This window comes from Tachysurus vachellii, chromosome 16, assembly GCF_030014155.1.
Source record: "Tachysurus vachellii isolate PV-2020 chromosome 16, HZAU_Pvac_v1, whole genome shotgun sequence".
Lineage (NCBI taxonomy): Eukaryota > Metazoa > Chordata > Actinopteri > Siluriformes > Bagridae > Tachysurus > Tachysurus vachellii.
In genome coordinates, this window is record NC_083475.1 from 11,916,886 (window position 1) to 11,936,694 (window position 19,809).

Genomic DNA, 19,809 nt, shown 5'->3' on the forward strand with positions numbered 1-19,809 from the left:
GTAAGACGCATAGAGGTCGACTTAACACAAACCACATAAATATACAAACATTTGCTTAAACAAAAAACATAATAAATGTTCCAGACTTTTTTCACTAGGAATCGTTTTAATAAAGTTGAGCAACAAAAACATCCACAGTGACTCATTAATTCTTTAAAACCTATTTACATCATAAATATTTTACCTACATACATCCATTTTAAGCTACTCCTACTTATTTGCATGGTAACTTGTTTATCTGGTAAGTGTATCAGACAAATAACTTAATCCCCCTACAGGCTGTTAGTGATAGGACGTCTGGAGCAAACCTGCAATGCATTGTGGGATACTTTTTGTGATGTATGACAATTTATTTAAGCAGGTTAAAACAGAGCTGAGCAAACATTCTGGTCCAGCGAAGACAAACTAGAGGTGATGAGGAAAAAAGTAGTCTTAGGCTTTGAGCTGAGCTCTATGATCTGGCTGTTTACAGAAAAAAATAAACGGACGAAGATTGATGTCTGATGGATCAATGCAAATTTCCAGCTTGCCATATTCAGTCTTCTCCCCTTTAAATATCCACATTTATTGTGTAGCCCATGCACAGAATCCGTAAATGGATTCACCTTGAAAAAAGCAGACCAGTTGCTTTTATTCATGCGAAAGTCCTCGTCCTTCTTGTATACAGGCTCCTGACCTAGCCAAAAATCATATTCAGCTCGTAGTCATATAGTACATACAGAGAGCATCAGTCCACAAGTACACAAAGAAGAAGAGCTTGCAGTGGAGGTGCGACAGCAGCTGTTGAGTGTCTGTGTGAATGTGCGCTAGCTGCCCTCTTGAACCTTTGCTTGGTACAAGGGGGAGAGAGTCTGTGTGCTACACATGGCTGACGTCATTACCACAGTCTCGATGCCCATTTTGACCCCCATCACTCCGCCAGCCTTACGCGAGCAAGCCGAGCAGATGTAGTCTTCGTTTTCCGCCATCTCACACGACACACCTACACACACCTGATGGAACCACTCATCACACCCCCCGTCACACTGAACCCAGTCCACCTGAGAGGAAAAAGATAATATTAAAATATATATAAGCAGCGCATTAACCCTTTAATTTTTTACCTTAGTACGGTTGAAAAGATGGACTTCTATGGACGATGCTCAATATAAACTAATTTCAATAATAAACAAAAATGCGGTTATTTAACAAAAAAAAAAACATCTTTCATAATGAAAGTTTTCTGCTAAGAGACTTCTAGGTAATTTTTAAAGAAAGAGTCTATTTATGTATAATAAATTGCACACGCACATGGTTTTGAGTTCTGACCACATAATAAATTGCATGGTGAAGAGCATATTGAAAGATCTGCTCGGATTGTGTGTTTACATAGAAATGAATCATTCAGTCTAATAGAATAAATGGATAAATCGCTCTGAATAGAATCCCCAGACAATCGTTTCCTTATTATTCTAATTCCACATTGAAAATCACCACAGACTGACTGCTTGACACCTGCCTTCATTATTACCATGAGCTGAAGCTGAAATCTCATACTAACCTTGTCCTTGCATGGTCTCTGGCAGTTCTTTGCTGCACAGACAGCATTCTCGTCGTTGGAGTCCTCTGCGCCTGACCAGTCGTACTTAGAGGGGATGTCCAGGATCTTCTTTTCCTTCTTCTTTTCCAGACCCTCCTTGGCAAACTCGGCTTTGGCCGCAGCTTTCTCCTTCCTCTTCCTCTCCTTCTCCTCCTTGGCGAGGCGTTTGGCCAGTTGCTTTAGCTCCCGCGACTTCTCCGGAATGAGTTTAAGCTTCTTCTTTTTGGGTTTTCCACCAACCTCGAGTACCCTCTTCATGTCTTTGCATTTGGGCCGGCCTTCCACACCCGACGAAGCCAAGAGTAACTGCTGCTCAGCTCTCTCTAGTTTCCTCTTTCTCTTCTTCTCCATTTCCTTTACCTTTAACTTCATTGGCTTCTCTAGCAACGTGTCCTCCGACTTAGGAAGAGAGTTAGAATGGAAAAACAAGGGTGGGGACAGAGAGGACATTTAAAGAAAAAAAGTTAGAATAGCAAAAATACACTGGATAAAAATGTCCTAAACTGTACATATCAGGGTGCTTAAGGTACCTAGAGGAGGTCGCATAATATATTTAAGCAATGTGTCCTAAGAGGAGCTTTGGAACAAAAAGGCTCAGGATCTTTTTCCCTGTGACACTTACCTCCACCTGCAGGAAGCGCTCCTCTGAGGGTGGGTGTGTGGCCTGCAGGATTCTCCAGATGTGCTGAGTTTCATCCAGCGAGACCTCCAGCAGGTCTCCCTCCATCATCAGCACCTCTAGCTGGACTTTGGCAGCAGGGGACAGCTCCAGCACAGGAGGCTCCAAACTGCGTGGCACCAGAGGTGTCTTCCTAGGCTGCTTCCGTGGAGCGGTTTGATCTGGGAGAAGGAGACAGAAAATAGACGTCTTCTGCTAAACTGGTTCAGGTGATACCTGTAGGCGGCTCTGATATTGTGCCCACATCAACTGGACTGACTGAGAGGATAGGTTGTGGAGTGTAACTCTGAAGATGTATTCAGGTTGTGAACTGAGTGTGCAAAATCTGCCTTTCAAACCAGATTAAAAGTAGAGAGGCTGAACTGACTCTTAACTTTCTCTCAAAATGTTACATAATTAAAACCAAGGTTACTTACTCTGAGGACAGGACTTGGAGGCAGAGGAGTAGGCATGTTCAGCACAGAAAGACGGCGTAGCAGGCCACATGTGACTGACAACCTCTTCTGACTTTACAGGGATCTCCTCATCACAGAACAAATAGGGCTTTACCTCACCCGAGTCCTGGAGACAGAGGAAGATATTACATTTATACTGACTGACATTAATACTGACTTCTTAGTGAACAATAAAAATATAACTAAACAAATAAATGTATTTTTCCCCCCACAAAGTTAATGTTCTCTTCTAGGATTCAAACATAATAAAATCTATAAGTCTGAGCTCTAATGTAAGTACAGACAGATTAACAGCTCTACAAAACAACAGTTTCTAAAGTTTCCGAAGCTTATGTAACCAAGAGTAAGCGTTACACTTACCTTCATATCATAGCCGTAAGTCTCACGGATGTCCTCATCCGAGTCCGTCTCCTCATCATCATAATCCAGAGACGGCCGAGGTGAGGTGGTCCTGTTGAACCCGGCCTGGTGGAACGTCTGAATGTGTCCCTGATAGGTAGAAAATAGACATAGCCTTTATTTGTAACATAGACAATACAGTATAGTGAAATTATTTCCTTTACATAACTCAGTTTGTTAGAAAGTTGGATTCAGAGCGGAGGGTCAGGAAAGTGAAAATAATATAATAAAATAAAAAAAAACAGACATCCCATATATGCCATGCAGCAATAAAATTACGTTACTGGATAAAATGGCCAAATTTAAGATAGGATTCAGACCTCAAGATAGGATTCAGAAGGCTGCGTTAAATGTTAGTGGTTTTAAGGTCACAGACTCACCTGCAGGTCTGGATTGGCAGCAGCTTTCTGTAGCTCGGCATTGATGATCTTCTCGGTCTTCTCCCGTGCTGCGAGCTCCACCATGCGTTGACTGAGCACAGACAGCTTGGCCAGAGCAGAGGAGAGTTCATCGGTTGCCAGGGCTTGCCGCGCCCGGTCCTGCCAGCTCATACCACGTTCTGTCAAACACTGCAGTGCCTCGCCTTCAGGCAGTCGCACAGGAAGCTTCTGCAGGGACACTAATAGTGAGAGGATGGTCTCGAGGCGGGGTCGCCGTGAACGCTGGCACAGTGGGCACAGAAACTTTGACTCTTTGCTAGCACTCTGCCAGCTGCTCCCTGTTGTTAGCTTCTTCTGCGTGCCTGCTTTGGGTAGGGGCACACAGGCACCATGGAACCAGTCTTTACACAGCTCGCACTGTAGCATAACACCTGAAGCAGTCTTCCGACAAAGGCAAAAGCGGACCTCATCGATTCGCTCAGCCATGCTCATCTTGGCCAGGTTGGCGGCCCGCAGCGAGTGCATGGCTTCTGCCTCCTGCTGCTCCTTAGCCTTAAAGGCGGCCACCACAGCAGAGGGTGAGCGCTCCTCGTCTACGGCCTCATCCAGGTCGCTGAGGGTCTCCGGCTCTGCACCTCGCTCTTTCTCCAGGAGCTCTTTGGCTCGCCTGCGCTTGCTTCGGCTGCTGCCGTACACACCAATGTCAGTCCGAGGACTCAGAACCTGAGAGGCAAACCCGCAAAATGAGACATGATAAACATATTTTGGATGAAAATTTATCTTTGATGAATGCCATCTCTCACCTGTAGCAGCGTGTGGGTGGAGTTTTTCTTGAGAAAGGTGCGCGCAGTCCTCTCTCTCCAAGCTCGTGCTGAAGCCACCTGGGACTCCACCTGTGGCAGGGCATCCAGACGTACAGGAATGGAACGGCCCCTCGCTAACAGAGCCTCCAGCTGATCCAAGTATGCAAAACTGGTACCATTCTAAAAAATAAATAAATAAAACAAATACAGCTTATCACTGTAAATCATATACATATAAAAAAGAAATAAATCGACCTGTGAAGTCACGGCGCCTAAAGAGTGTACACAGAGATTCAAGCCTACCTGGATGGCCTCTACTCTTGCTGTCCACTCTTTAGCTTTGTGGAGTGCTTCCCGCAGAGCCAGAACATTAGGCAGATAAGCAGGGATGTTCTTGGCTTCTACAATAATGCTTTCAAGGGTCGCCATACTGTGACGAGGTCTAGAAGCAACATTTAACATCGTTAAGTTTTATTCATAAATTTCAAAGATTCATGCCTAACAAATATGTTAAGAAAAGATGCTAAGATAAGAAAGGTGTTATAGTATTCAGAGAATATCTGAAAAAGCCTTTTAAACAAGAAAACACAGCTGAACAATTTGTGCTGAACTGGTCAGATGTTTATATGTTTCACCCTCTACCCCATCTCTAACTCATGTGCAAGCTTTACAAAGCACAGAGATTTAAAAAGTGTGTATTTAGGTCTGTTTCGGTCATTACCTGGCATGCAGGCATGCGCGTGCCTTGTCCTCCCAGCGCTCAGACACAGTGAGGATTTCCTGCAGGTCAGCCATGGCTTTCTCTACAGCATGGTGCGGGGCCAGACCCACACCTGAGTCAATGAGGCGCTTCATAACCTCCAGCGTGACACGCTGTGGCTCATGCAAGGTGAGACGCACTTCATCTAACCAGCGTGCCTGCAGCAGCTCCTGTTTCAATTGCGCCAGCTCTGGAAGCTCTACATCAAGCCCTGAGCCCAGCTCTACCAGAACCTGAAGCTTAGCCGAGTCCGGGGTTTCATCCGCCAGGGCCAGCTGAGCGCGCTCGTGGAAATCCTCCACATTCTCCAGTAGCTCCTGAGAGACAGAAAAAGGACATGCTGAGGGAAAAGATTACATAATCTGAGACTGAAAAATTAACACTGGTCAGTAAAGAGGTGGATTCTGTTTCTAGAATGCACGACTTCGTGAGCAAACCTGCACGATGAAGTGTGTTTAACCATTACTTTAAAATGTTCAATTTCAAAACTTTATCATTCAAGATTAAACAACAACTAAGGGGCTTTTTACACCTGGTCACTTCATGCGTTTTCTGTGATCAGATAGCTATCCGATTGTAAAAAGACCAGGTCTAAATGCCCTCTGAAACGTTTTTGAGACGGATATAAATCCGATCGTTCAAAACACTTCAGGAGGTGGTCTGGGACGCATTTAAGATGAAACTGGACAGGTGTAAATGAATGTGGTTGTTCAAGCCACATACGTCAGCGCTATACTCCTCCCAAACGGAAGTACGTCACTCGCAGGTGACTCACGAGTCCTGCATCGCGCCAGAAACAAATAACATGACCGACACGCAGGCACTTATTGCTCTTTGGAGCAATGAAAGCGTCCAAAATATGCTTTGTAAAACATATAGAAACAAAAGTATATTTAATTATATACACCAAAGCGTGTTTCATTTCAATTACCCCGGAAATGAGGTCAAATATATTTGCATTTTGGGAAGGAGTAGAAAGATCGGATTGATATCCGATTCGCCAAGACGCATTTATGTGGCCCAATGTAAATGGAACAGTTTTAACAAATCAGATAGCAATCGGATCAGAGAAAACACATGAAGTGACCAGGTGTAAAAAAGCCCCATAAAGTTATGATTCACAAGACTGCTACGCAACAGATTTCACTAGGTCTGTCTTTTAGGCTTCAGTTTATATTTTACTGGCCTGGACATTTCTGTACTTAGCTCCACCCCTTAGCACATGACATATTTAACAGGCATATGTAGTTTAAGCAGACATGGCTTGTCATTTCTTAATGGCACTTGTAAAGACTTGTGAAGGCACCAGAGGGTGCTAGAAATGACAAACTGCTCCGTTCAGTCGTGTCTGTAGATGAACAGCACATGGCTCAGAGCTTTGATTCTTACATTTCAATCAAAACAAATCCATATAAGATTTTCTTGGAGATTGTCTGATCTGGGTTGTTAAAGCACACTTTATCTACTGTGTGCTTTTATTTCATACCAACTTCCTTTAATCATTGCTTCACCTAAGAGAGAAGGATGGAATTCTTATTTTTATATCCCTACATGTACATATGGAATTATAGAGATTGTTTGCTCTGGGAATCTGGGAATGTCCACTGTCCAATGCTTAAGTATTCATAGAGATTGCAAGAATTCTGTTTTTCATAAATTAGTATAACCTAAAACAATTTTAAACAGAGTAAAAAAAATATTTAAGTATAAATATTAACAGTATTATAAACTAGCTATAACAATTTCTTCCCGCACCCTTAAAAAAGTTGGATCCTGTTCCTGCACAAGCAAAAAAACAGCAGCAGTGCTACACTCCCAGGAGAGACAAACTAGGTCAGACGTCACAGACTTCTCCTGATGTTATGGTTGCATTAGATTTACATACAATCACCAGCAGACATACTCTAGCTGTAAGGTGAGAAGAAGCGAGTCTGAGAGTGCGCTGGTGTCTTACTTTGACCTGCCGTGCCTGGCTGATGACACACGGCAGACGGAACAGTTGCTCCACAAACGCCTTCAGCTCCTCCACCGTCAGCTTGGTGCGCGTACGACTGTTCTCTGTGCGCTCTCTTCTTAAACCATAAAAAAAAACAATCTTTGTTAGCCATTCCATTTCAAGCTAATTTTTCATCCAGACAAAAGTGATAAATTACCAGACAATTCTGTGGCTGTGATATTGTACTCGTCCCCAACAATGCAAATCAATACAAAGTTTTTTAACTGATCAGCTTTATCCTGTAATGAACCCGGCGCTATACGCAGGACGTATCGACTCACTGAAATGTTTTAATAAAAAAACAATTTTTTCATTTCTTTGCTGGAACAGTTTTGGTGGCTTCTGGCAGCCAAAACTTTTTACTAACCCATGTTTTAACAGTTTATAAAAATGTATATTAATATCTAAAATGTATATTAATATCTAAAATGTATATTAATATCTAAAATTTTTATATATAATATAAAACATTAAATAAATACAATTTGAAGTGTAAATACAATAAAATTCAAATATAATAATTCATATGAATAAAATGAAGACTACTACTGCATAACACTATGAATTCATAATTCATGACCTCGTATAATAGTGTGTGAATTTACTTGTGTCTCTGTTTGTGGTTGAGCAGAAGCTGGGCTACAGAAGAGCAAGTCTCTGCCTCCTTCACCATCTCTCTCAGCTTACGGAACAGATTGTTCTCTGGGTACTTCCTGTCCTCTGCGTCCTCCAGCAAAACTTTCAGTTCGATCAGATCTTTAAGGAGAGACAGAGGACGGATGTGTGTGTTAGAGTGTCTATGTCTGCATGTGTAGTGTGTGTGTGTGTGAGATAATAACCTTTCTTGTTCTTCTGATCAGCTGACAGTGCCTCACTGACTCTCTTGGCCCAGGTGTCGTAGGACTGGGCGCGGGACTTCACCCCGTACAGCATGGCAGGGAACTCCTCCACATCATACCGGTACCTACAGCACACAAAAGGAAGATGATATGCTTGCATTAAATTAAAAGGCATTATTTTTACTCGTATGAAGAACTTAAAGGTCTGTAAATAAAAAAATAAACCCTCAGATAAAGATCTGTGGTGTAGATATTTTGTTTATATGATAGTGTGTGTGTGTGTGTGTGTGTGTGTGTGTGTGTGTGTGTATGCGCTGACCTGAGGCACTTGTTTGTAAGAGGACAGTTGCAGAGCTCTGCAGCATGGTGCAGACAGACAAGGCGCTCTGGACTGCATGAACATGTGAGAGCTGACAAAAAGCAGGTAGTTTTACATTTGTAACACTGCCGTTCATCATCTGGAACCAACTCGAACACTTCCTGTTCTGAGGACTGCAACCCCTGCAGGCAGAGAGTGGGAAATACAATACAGTTTACTATCACTCGCATACACCTGGTCATGACCGTAATAAGGCAGATCACAAGCATCTTTTCTGTTTTTAAAAATACTTTCAAATTAGTATTTCAAAGGAAATACTAAAATAGACAAGTACAACAATAGAGATAAGTATAATAATCCAGAATAATAGCATAGTCATATCTCTGACCAGGCTGAGCATGAATCAGTGCAGCACGTAAAGACAAAGAACTGTTAAGGTTAATAATAAACCGGTTAAAACATGTTATTTAACCAACATAATTTAATCTTTGACATATTTAAGAGTTCTATACAGAGACATTCAGATAACATTTGTGGAAGGCCTCTCCTGTGTTTTACTTTTTATTTATTTGTACATAATAAATTTCAAGAGAGAGAGAGAGAGAGAGAGAGAGGCTGTTGAAGGAATGACAGATTACAGCTGCTATAATTCAAGTGATAAAAGGAACCAAGTTGTTTTAACCACAACACTGAACACAAATCTCATTTTAAAAGTATGTTGTGTTATTCATTAAAAAGTCAAGAATTCAAATAATTAGGAAATTCCTGTGGTGTAAGAAGAATAAAACACAGGGTATGCTGTTATTGGAAAATAATCAACTTTACATCAGGCAGTACCATGCCACACCTATGTGGATCATTTTAGCTATAAAAGCATGCTTTGATGTGTTTTATTCCTTATGCAAATAACATATTTATAACAACAACATTATCTCATATTTGGCAAAAGTCAGATTTAAAAAAAAGGTCACGAACTGCCGCAAAACCTAAATGTGAAATGTGTTGAAATGTGAACTGAATAAAATAAAAAAGGAGAGAAAGTCTCACCAAGTCCTGCACAGCCTGACGGAGTCTTCTCTCCTCCTCGATCACCTCTGCCAGCTCTCGGCACACAACTGCTGCCAGCTCCACGTCCAGGCTCTCAGGGTCCGCCGCCATCTTGCACAGCAGTTCCTCGTGGGAGAACACACATTGGCGCTGTAGCCGTCGGTAGTGCGCCACACACTGACGACCCATAGGCAGCTACACAGTGCACAGGCAAGCAACGATAAACATAAAGAGGAATGGAAATAATTAAACTAAGTATACAAACTATACAAACACACTAAAGCAACATAAATCGGTCAAGATTTTCTCTGCTACAACAGTGTTGCAGATCTCTTTGTCGATCAACTACTGATTAAGCTGAATAAAACAACAGTGACACTTTTTCACATGTTCACACGGTTACACTAAAGTAATTAACAGAAGAACTTATTCTCAGTTCGTTATGGCAGTATATTGTGCTGCATTATGTACCAAATCCATGACGGCCAAGTGTTTTTTTTAAAAGATGGGTGGAATAGTAGAAAAACAACACTGTTGTAGGGTTCAGCTATCCCCAACTATGCAGCTATCAGTATCTTACATCTAGCAGAATTTTAAATCTGCTTATCAAAACACCTAAAGCAGCACTGCTAGGGACTACAACTGCTAGAGACTAAGTGGGATTTGTGTTACTCTTCAAGACCAGGATTGAGTCCTACAGACTGTGAAGAGAGAGAGGGAGGCAATGTTACCCAGTCTGCAGTGCAGAAGTTAACAGCTTCAGCAAAGTTGTAGCCCTGGTTGAAGCCGCTGTGATAAGCTCTGGGGAAGGTCACTACAAACTCTCCAGCACACTGATTAGTCCGATACACCTTTGAAGGGAAAAAGTTGTAAGGTCTCTGTACAGAAAAACTAAGCAAAATCCCTGAGAGTTATGCATGTACAGAAAGTGTGATGACCCACTGGAACTCCATGCTCCATGAGAACGTTAGGGTTCATGATGGTGACCAGCTGGTGCAGTAGATCAGGCTGAGAGTCAAAAAGTTCTGGTGCCAGTTTCTTCATCACCGCCTCCAGCTTCTCGGCTGCATGAGCCGGGACTCCGTACCAGGTCTTAGGTTCGCCCCTGATCCACATAACATCAAATAAATAAATAAGTAAATAAAACAATTTTTTCTACATTTCATCAAGACACAATATAAAGATAAATATAGAGATAAATATCCAAAGTGGAGTGAAAGTTTAACAAATATTTTCTACTCAGGCACTCCAATGATTTCATTTCAGTTGCTGTGTATCCAAGGAAAATAAAGTCTCTCTTGAAACAATTCTTCACTGATGCACAGATCTCACTAATCAGTTTTATTAGATTCTGATTTAAGAATGCGGCAATCCTGTAATACCGCAACAAAACCTCTACATGTTGTCCTGTTGACCATCTTACCAGTGCAGATAGTTAATGGAGTAGCTCCAGTGATCCTCGATGTGCCAGCAGAAAGAAGAGAAGCACATGCCGACATAAAGCCAGGGTACCTTCATCCCTGAGATGTCTGCATTAATGTGGGCAAGCACTGACTGCTCCAGCACTGGCATGTTGTTTAGGTTCCAGCCTGAGTTGGCGTAGTCCTGTAGAAGAGTGTGTCAATGAAGATATCACTACAAAATGAGCTCATGTGAATAGCTACAGACATCCATTTACTGACAATTCTTATCAGACATCAAATTGGAACACTGTGTATATTAGTGTAAGTAGGGTACAACATGAGCTGAAATTATTATCAGGAAAAAGTGAACACAGGCTGACCTCCTCGTCCCCCAGTAGCCTTCTTTTTCCGTCTCGGACAGGAAAGCCACTCCCTACGTCTTTGGAGCTGATATCTGCTCCATATTCGACAATCACGTCCTCCTCTATGCTGCTTACCAGCCTCCAGAACTCTTTCTCCACCAGCTCTGTAGGGACCATCTGTGTTCAAACAAACAAGTTAACAGCAAAGTATAGCTATCTACATTTAATACCTTTATTAAAAGAGGTGAAAGGGGAGACAGCGTGTTATGACTAGGCAGTGACCGTGCTGCTCTTACATGAACTGGCATGTTGAAGTAGTCCGATTTAAAATGGTCTGCCATTTCTCCAAAGCTCTGGAGTGTGTATTCACGCACGGCCTGCTCAAACCCAAATGCTTCCCGGGGCTTGCTGCACTCCTGGGGGATAAGACATGAGGACAGTCACCCAACACAGCCTGGTTTAATCGCAATCACCCCAAGACACCCGGCTCAAGAGACCGGATAAGCTAGGATTAAAAAAAAACTATGGGTGCAGGAAAAAGTTTGTACCATTTCAGCTCTGCATACCTCTGCCACACACTTGGGACAACGCCAGTCTCCCTTGGGCACATCCTGAAGGGGTGGGATCAGGCAAAAGGTGTGGTAGCTGTCATCACAACCATCACACAACAGGAGGCGGTCTTCCTCGTCACCACGCCCACATGCCATACACATGTACAGGTCAATCTATTAGAGGATAAAATGAAAGTTTAGAAACACTATCTATAAGTTTATATATAATACAAAGAGTCTTGTTATTTAGTTTTGCAGTGATTTAAATACTTCAAGCAAAAACAAACACTCACAAAATTGACCTCCAGAGTCTCTTTGCGTGGACGCATCTTAATCGCAAATGCCTGAGCCTTCAGGTGCTTCTGCTTCTTTATGAAAGCGTCATCTATATTATAGAAACCCAGACGTTAAACAGTATTCTGAAACCGCGAGTGTACAGTAGAAACTCTAAACTCTGTGAATCACAAACTCACTTACATTTAAGGTGAATGTGTATAAATCTTACCGTCTGGAATGATCTCGAAGTCCACCACCTTTGGGCTGCTGCTAAAGATCTGCAGGCCTTTGGGCTCTTTGTTCTCTCTCTGAAATAAAGAGCAAACATTGACACCGGTGCTCAGACATGATTCTTTGTGGAGACATGCAGGGAACCAAAGGCTTGGGTTAGAATGACAAAAATGTTTTCCCAGACTGTGTATTGTTGGTATCTAGGAATTCTGGGATGGTGATGATTGCCTTACAATTCATATTTCTTCCTTTCACTCAAGAGTGTTAGCTTTTGCCATTCATAAAGGACACAAAAGAAGCAGAACTATTTTTTCCAACTATTATAGCCAAGCACTCATCAGTTATTACCCATATACGGTTTATTAACAGCTTTATGATCACTTCAGCAACACAAGTAACATTAACAAAGTAACTAACACTTGTGTTTCATTAATCAACATTCATTCCATCAATGTGTAAAATTAAGCTCATGTTTGTTTCTTCTATTTTCTCTGAGCTCACCAATGCCTTTATTTAACAATGATTACTGAGGAAATCATAGGTCATTTTTAAAATTGCTCACATTCATTACTCCATAATGTGTTTATACTATTTCTGAAGGATTAAAAGACATTCCCAACTAACCTCAGACTTCAGGCGACGAGAACGTCTCTCGGGAAGAGAGTGCTTCTTCTTCTGTGATTTATCACTCAGTCCGTCTTGCTCCTTGCCTTCCTTCTCTTTAGGCTTTTCTTCATCGTCATCCTCATCCTCCTCACAGCCACGCTCTATTCCTTCATCCACCTCCTCAGCTTCGTCTCCCTCCTGGCACAGCCGGTGCATGCCCTGAAGCACAAGAGTGCTGATGTGTCAAAACGCTTACTAGCTCTGAATCATGGGTATATAACATCTCTATAAATGCATATCGATGTCTTTTAACAAAGGGTAAGAACAGGGCAAATGTGCAATAATGAAATAGTATATTACAATCTATTATGCTTGTAAATCTCACTGTTTAGGTATTTTTCAAAATGTCTAAATTCATAAAGGCAAAGTTGTGTTGTCATGCACAATAGCTAAAATTTGTGTATATTTACAAAGGAATCTAATATAACAGAAAAATTTCATATTACCCAAAATGCATACATGCAGTGAACGTCTGCTACAGTTTGTTACCCAGGGCACTGAGCACAACAGACTCAGCATGTTACACCATTTAATGCAGCTTACAAGTTTGCATACCCTAAAGAGAGACTGAAACTAAAAGTCTAAAATTCTACGGTGAAGCAACAAGAGAAGTAGCGCGTGTCATCACAAATAATAATAATAATCATTTAAATGTGATAAATGTGAAAATTTGTCTTCAAATTGAAGACAAATTTTAAAGACAAATTGTTAGGTGTACATTTGACTTATTTTATTTTAGTTGCAGTAAACTATAGCTACTGTAGCTACAGCAGTCTGTTACTAATATTTATTGATAACCTAATGAAAACAAGAACAAGCTTCCTATATATAATCACCTTTTATATCCTATAATTTCTTTAAGCTTAAAATCACTGCACCACTACATGCATCAAAAAGTTTCACACAGAACGCAAATATAATTATTGGTTTTTCCTTGATGTTTATCTGCCACTTTTTAAACAATATTGGTGATTTTTTTATTCTTTCATTACAGTTACATCGGGGTTAATACAATTACCATTTCTGTAAAAATATCATTAGCATTTATTATGTTAGTACGGACTATCAGTGCGTCAGGCAGAGTGGACTCACAGAGAGAGAAGCTCCCGACTGGAATAGCTCATATGGGTAAAGGATTCTCTCATAGTGAGAGCGCAGAAGGGAACCGATGCCCTTCCCAGCTGGGAAACCCATGCGAGTGGCTATTTTGGACCAGTGCTTCTCCTTACAAATGGCCTCAAAACCTCCCTCAGAAGACACAATCTACAGAGGGAAAAAAACAACAAAAAAATAACAAGTTAAAACAAAGCTCTAAGGAACAATCATAAAATTGACAAAATATACCATAATATATATATATATATATACACACATACATACATACACACATACTGATTGTAATTGTTTAATTGGTTTTTATTTTTAGAATAGAAACATGGCATGCGGTGTAAGTTTAGCAGCCTGGGGAAAACCTCCAGTATAAGTAAAGTTCTGAATGAAAAGAAGCCACTCTGCATTAAAGAAACATCGCAAACATTGACAGAAAGCATCTGATTTCTGATTCATAGATAAATCTTTGTTCTGAGGGCATACTATACAATATTAGCTCAGATGCCCTGTAGCAGAATGATTTGGGGGTCTGCGACAACCAAGAAGTACACAACCATTCACCAATAGCCCCGTTGTGCAAAGGGCAAAATTGTTGAATCACAATATAACCTCACTAACAATATCTTTGTATAATATTACACTTTCTGTATTATGTTTCTTATGTTCTGTAAAGCTGCTTTGAGACGATGCCCATTGTTAAAAGCGCCATACAAATAAAATTGAATATTTGAACAATATTAATGCTTCTATAAGAAAAAAGACATACCCTAATAACTGTTAAAAAACACAAAAAAAAATAATCATAGCATGGCATGTACATAATATAAAAGTAGCAAAGTTTCTCTATGTTATGACTCTTTGTAAAACAGACAATCCTTTCTGCCCGCATCCTATTTATACTCATTTATTTAGACAGACACGAGACATCTCATGTTGGTTTTATGATACGAGACCTGCTCTTGCACAGTGTGGTAAGTGTGTGATCACAACACAACACAACACAGTAAAGCTAATCAGAGGTTTTAAAAGTCATATACATTTATATAACATTTCAACATAATCACTCACTCACTTTTCCCCCTCACACTTTTAATATTTGTTAGAAAACCAATAATCAGTGAGAAAGCCTTGCCTTGCTGAGCAGGTACAAGTCCAGGATTTTTCTCTCCACATGTGGAAAACGTAGCTTAGAGCCCTGGAGCTCCCAAAACTTGGCAATTTGATCCAAGAAGTTCAGTTTTACTCTGGTGAGGGCCTGAAAGGGAAGGTAAATGATGAAAACAAACAGTGATAAGCATTTATAACTACAGTGTGTGTAATAGATAGAATACTCCTCTTTACAGGTTTTTCTCTGTAACCAGGTCAGCTACAATGCTAATAAATAGCTAACGATGTTAGTAATATCATCCGGAGGAAAACCTGAGGTAAGCGAGTCATATATGAATAGAGTTGAGTATAATCTGATATATTTATTCTGCAAATACACAAACTGCCTGTCTAATACTTTTGAACACCTTACACTTCGCTTTTTGTATGTATGTCATGTCATCAAACTGTTTATTTGTACGTTATATGCTGGGGTGTATTAGCCACTAGCAGATTAGCAGCACAAGCTAACAAACTGTACTAGCAGGAACACTCTCCAGAGAGTATATCCAGTTTATTTTAGTTCCTACGTTCTCTATACACGTGTAAAGAGAGGTTATGTGTGACAGGTGAGATGAGATCACAAATATTCTTCTGTTTTTCTTTTATTTTTAGTCAAGCAGTAAAAAGGAACTAATGGAATTTAGGAATTAATGTTGTGAGACAGGAAATGAAAAGCCATAAAATTGGTGAGAGAAATTGTTTGTGCTAATTGTAAGGATTTACATGATTCCATTAATCCTGTTTTACATAACGTTGAGAACAGCTCAGCTTACATGGCAATTGTCGCTTTGATGCTTTGCGCTTGCTGGAGAAATTCAGTGTGCGGCATGTACATCGAAATTGAAACGTCGCCTGCTGCTTGCTAATGTGCAAACAGTGTTACTTGTGAAAAGCAACAATCCAAAGCACACTTAATGACTTGCTGCTATAAATTACACTCAGTTTTCTTCTCGATTTTGGCTTGAGGATATGTAAACATTTGACTCAGCTGTTCTTATTATTCCATTAAACACTCTGCCGAGGCAGTTATACGTTCAAAGACCATAAACAGCATGCAAAGCAGGGGAAAGTCACTTCCTATGTTTAATTAAAACAGTACAATCAAACACCGTGAGAATTCTGTAAGGAATTGACTGAAAGAGCAAAACAACAACAGTGTTGTTAAATGAGCTGAAAGAAATCCTCACCTCAAGCTCATTGAGCCGTTGGACTCGTGGCGTGAAGCGGAAGTTGCGCACATCACAAGCAAAAGGAGGCTGCCAGTCCTACACCAGAAAAATACCACAATAAACAAAGTTAATTCTATAATTAACCTGATACAATCCATTCAGCTTTCTCTCAACGTTTATGTCTAGGTCAATGTTTACCCCATTTAACCCCAACAAATACAGTATAATATGTTTTAAGAATGAGGAGCTGGGAGTCAACTAATTGATTTTTTTATTCTACTTTATTTTATTCTAAATATTTACACCAGGATTGTTAGTATTTGAAAGGATCACAACTAAAAGGATTTGGGAAATGACATTGCCATAGTGTCACTGAAATGTGCAGGATTATCATTAAAATAAAGTTTACAAGCTGAACAGGTTTATTACAGAGGAAGGATCGTGTTTTCATGCGTTCGTATGGCCTAAGAATCTTGCATTTAACGGGGAGAAAAAATGTGGGTCCCTTTTAGATTCATAACATCTCTTAAATTGTATTAATTAATCTAAAAATACAGTAAATAAAAAATTTTGCATTTTGCATGTATTTGTAGTGTTCAACTACAAATCGATCTCATGGTTGTCTTCTGAGTAAAATAAATATTTTAATTATAATTAAAAATTAATCACCCAAAGACCAGATTTAGATTAGATTCGCTCTAACATCCGTACATTTATTAGAAAAAGTTTTCCCCAATACCTAAAATATTCATCATGAACATCATTTAATGAACAAAACAGAATCGAATCATTTTCTTTTTATTTCATTCCCCTCTAGTGCTTTTTTTAGTCCACGAATGATTTATAGCAATATTTCTCTCTTACTTTTTTTATCATTTACATTACAGCATTTAAGCAGATGCCCTTTTCCAGAGTGACTTTACATTATCTTTTTTTATACAGCTGAGCAATTGAGGGTTAAGGGCCTTGTTCAGGGGCCCAACAGTGGCAGCTTGGTGGCCCTGGGATAGAACTCACAACCTTCCAATTGGTAGCCCAACACCTTAACCACTCGGCTACCACATACCCCATTATCATGCCCCATACCACATTATCATCTTTCTCCTAGTGTCAGAAAACGTGTGTAGAAAATTCTAAACTCCAACTTATTTTGGTTTTCAGTTTGAAGGCTTTAATGCTGTAACATTTTAGCTGAAACTTTAAGGCTTTAACGTTTGTTAAAACTTCTAGAAACTATAACATCCAGGTGAAAAGGCTGTGTGTTTGTGTGTGATGTCCTGAACAGATTGATTGTTGTGTCCCAGAGAGAGAGAGACGTTGTGGTTGTTTTTTACTCTGCATTAATGAAGGACACTGCATCATATGTAAACAATGATGGAGCTGAAGCTGTGCTTTACCTGAGGAGGTCTGATCTTGCAGATGCCACTTTTCTCTGCTATAGGTCTGATCTTGCTGATGAATCCGAGCGGATCTGAGAAATCCTCCCAGCTCGGCTCAAACACCGGGCACTCAGGAGGGGGCAAGAACTCAGTGTACACAGCCATGATGAGGGTTAAAGCCTTTGATACTCACTTCACACCAACACGATATTCACACACGTACACCTACATTACACATACTTCCTAACGCGTCAGTACTCAGGCATTAATAATGTCGCAAAGTTTAAAAACAACACACAATCGAGACACCGGAACTGCTTCATTTCGCCTTCAAGTCGCTATGGTTGCGGCCTACAAGTACAAAGACATGAAAACACTCACGGTTCGACCATTTTGTTCCGCGTACGAATAATATATCCGAAGTCTAACGCGTTATTTTTTAGGACAAAACACCCTTGTGATACATTTCCTGGAGTGCTGTTAGCGTTTATCGTCTATCGTTACGAAAACAGTAGGTCGGATTCTACACAAACGCTACACTACTCTACACTACACTACATCACCTAGAGTTTGATATTACTACCCGCTTTCGGGCAAATTCCACCGCTTTCGATAAAATAGCTCTGATTGGTTGAGCCGGGTTAGGAATAACATACTAGCTAATCACAAGGCATGACTACAGCTGCTGCTAGCCAATACTAATGTATGAGGCGGGACATCTCGGAATACGGGCTGGAAAATAAGCTAAGCAAATCTTAGCTATGAAAGCTAAGCTTTACAAGGTTGGGGAAAAAAGTTATTTATTTCCGTTATGTACAGGGAGTAAAGATAGTGTTTATTTTCCTAAAGAACCAAGATCTAATACAGAACACGTTCATGACGTAACACAATGCGCCTTTTCGCGAGCGGTAAGTAGGCTAACAGACGGTGTTCATAAACAACCATAGATATATACACTAGATGTCGCCTTGTATAGGGCAGTACATTGGAACGAATGCGTCAACTGAGCCGCCATCTTGGTACAGGGGACCCCCTCTTAATGCATTAGCGTCAATGTAGGCAAAAAAATAAAATGACCATGAATGCAATTTTCTAGTTTTTTTTGGTCGTTCCAAAGGTCAGACATGTATTTATCATTAAGTCCAGAGAAAATTTAAAGTTTTTATATCAAGATAATCTACTTTTTCACAATATAATGCGCTACGCTAGTAGGTGTAAGTTTATTAGTTACATTCTTCCACTTGAGCAAACTTTAAATGAACAATCACTACTTACTTTATAACCTACTGCATGCAACACTGCTACAATGGTGTGACTATACATGTTCATTTAAACATTTAAATTGTATTGGTTTATTAAATATGATACACAAAGCAATTTGCAGGTGGAAGCAAATCACAAATTTGAGAACATAATGTTAAAGTTAAATAGTTGAGGTGCCAAAGACTGTTGAATCTTTTATTTATTCTTTTCCCGCAATACTTTTGCCACATTAAATAAGTATGTACTAAAGTCACATAGACCAAAAAAAAACCCCACAAAGTTTGACTTTGAGGCTGAACTGCCAACCTAACTGGTGACATCCTTCCAGGACTGTCAGCTGAGTTAAAGTTAAGTGTTTAGTGTCCCTGCAACTTGTCCATGACTGATGTCTCTGTTTATCACTTGGGAATCTACAAACAGATTCAGATTATTTTATTTAATACCATGTCAGCAATCAAAAGCTATTTTCATGGCAAAATTCAATTATAAAAACACAAATATCATATAAATGCAATAAAAACAAAACAAATATAAACAGCAAGTCATATTATACATTTTTTTTATTTTAATTAACATACAATAAAAAAATCCAAAACCTTTTCAGGCATAATGTCATTAAATATGTCTTTAAGTGAAGTAACTTAATAAAAGAGCATTCTGCTTGTGTTAAGTCCAGGACAATCTAATAAAATATGTTTGACAGATAAGGGAATCTTACAAAACATACATAAAGTTGGGTCTTCACCTTTAAGCAAAAAAGCATGGGTCACTTTTTAATGTCCTTATTAAGAGCTTCGGAATCTACAAACATTGTCTGTTTTCATAACTGTCAAAAACTAATGAGTAACTAGCATGGATTAGCTGTGGTCGTTAACCAAGGACTGAAACAAACCAACGGAACAAGAAATATAATTTCCTAGCATTCAATATCATAAAACACATTCTCACTTGTGAAATGTAATCTCTTGTTGTCTGGTTTTTAGATTTCTTTCAT

General features: G+C 39.9%; 1 protein-coding gene across 4 annotated transcripts; it reads right to left on the reverse strand.

Annotated features, from left to right (window-relative positions):
* Positions 1-86: 86 nt before the first annotated feature.
* Positions 87-18,119, reverse strand: kdm5a (lysine demethylase 5A). 4 transcript variants are annotated; one of them, XM_060889951.1, is made up of 27 exons: positions 17,571-18,119; positions 16,192-16,269; positions 14,988-15,110; positions 13,838-14,008; positions 12,704-12,904; positions 12,078-12,156; positions 11,866-11,957; positions 11,588-11,746; positions 11,318-11,437; positions 11,040-11,198; positions 10,680-10,861; positions 10,199-10,361; positions 9,988-10,107; positions 9,257-9,451; positions 8,210-8,391; positions 7,891-8,015; positions 7,657-7,807; positions 7,010-7,124; positions 5,017-5,372; positions 4,599-4,737; positions 4,296-4,475; positions 3,493-4,215; positions 3,074-3,202; positions 2,675-2,819; positions 2,202-2,419; positions 1,541-1,978; positions 87-1,040 (listed from the first exon to the last, which is right to left on the reverse strand). In XM_060889951.1, the coding sequence occupies exons 1-27, from the start codon at positions 17,715-17,717 to the stop codon at positions 807-809; spliced, it is 5,124 nt and encodes a 1,707-aa protein (XP_060745934.1). In that variant the 5' UTR covers positions 17,718-18,119; the 3' UTR covers positions 87-806. The 4 variants fall into 4 exon arrangements, with proteins under 4 accessions (XP_060745934.1, XP_060745933.1, XP_060745932.1 ...); XM_060889950.1 differs by having other exon boundaries at positions 7,010-7,127; XM_060889949.1 differs by having other exon boundaries at positions 11,570-11,746.
* Positions 18,120-19,809: the final 1,690 nt, after the last annotated feature.

Bases quoted from the DNA above. Each gene is read 5' to 3' on its own strand.
- kdm5a (XM_060889948.1), bottom strand. From the start codon at position 17,717: ATGGCTGTGTACACTGAGTTCTTGCCCCCTCCTGAGTGCCCGGTGTTT. The intron at 14,009-14,987 runs GCAAGGCTTTCT...TTCCCTCTGTAG, and splicing joins ACTTGTACCTGCTCAGCAAG to ATTGTGTCTTCTGAGGGAGG. The intron at 10,362-10,679 runs GTAAGATGGTCA...TATGTGGATCAG, and splicing joins TCCATTAACTATCTGCACTG to GGGCGAACCTAAGACCTGGT.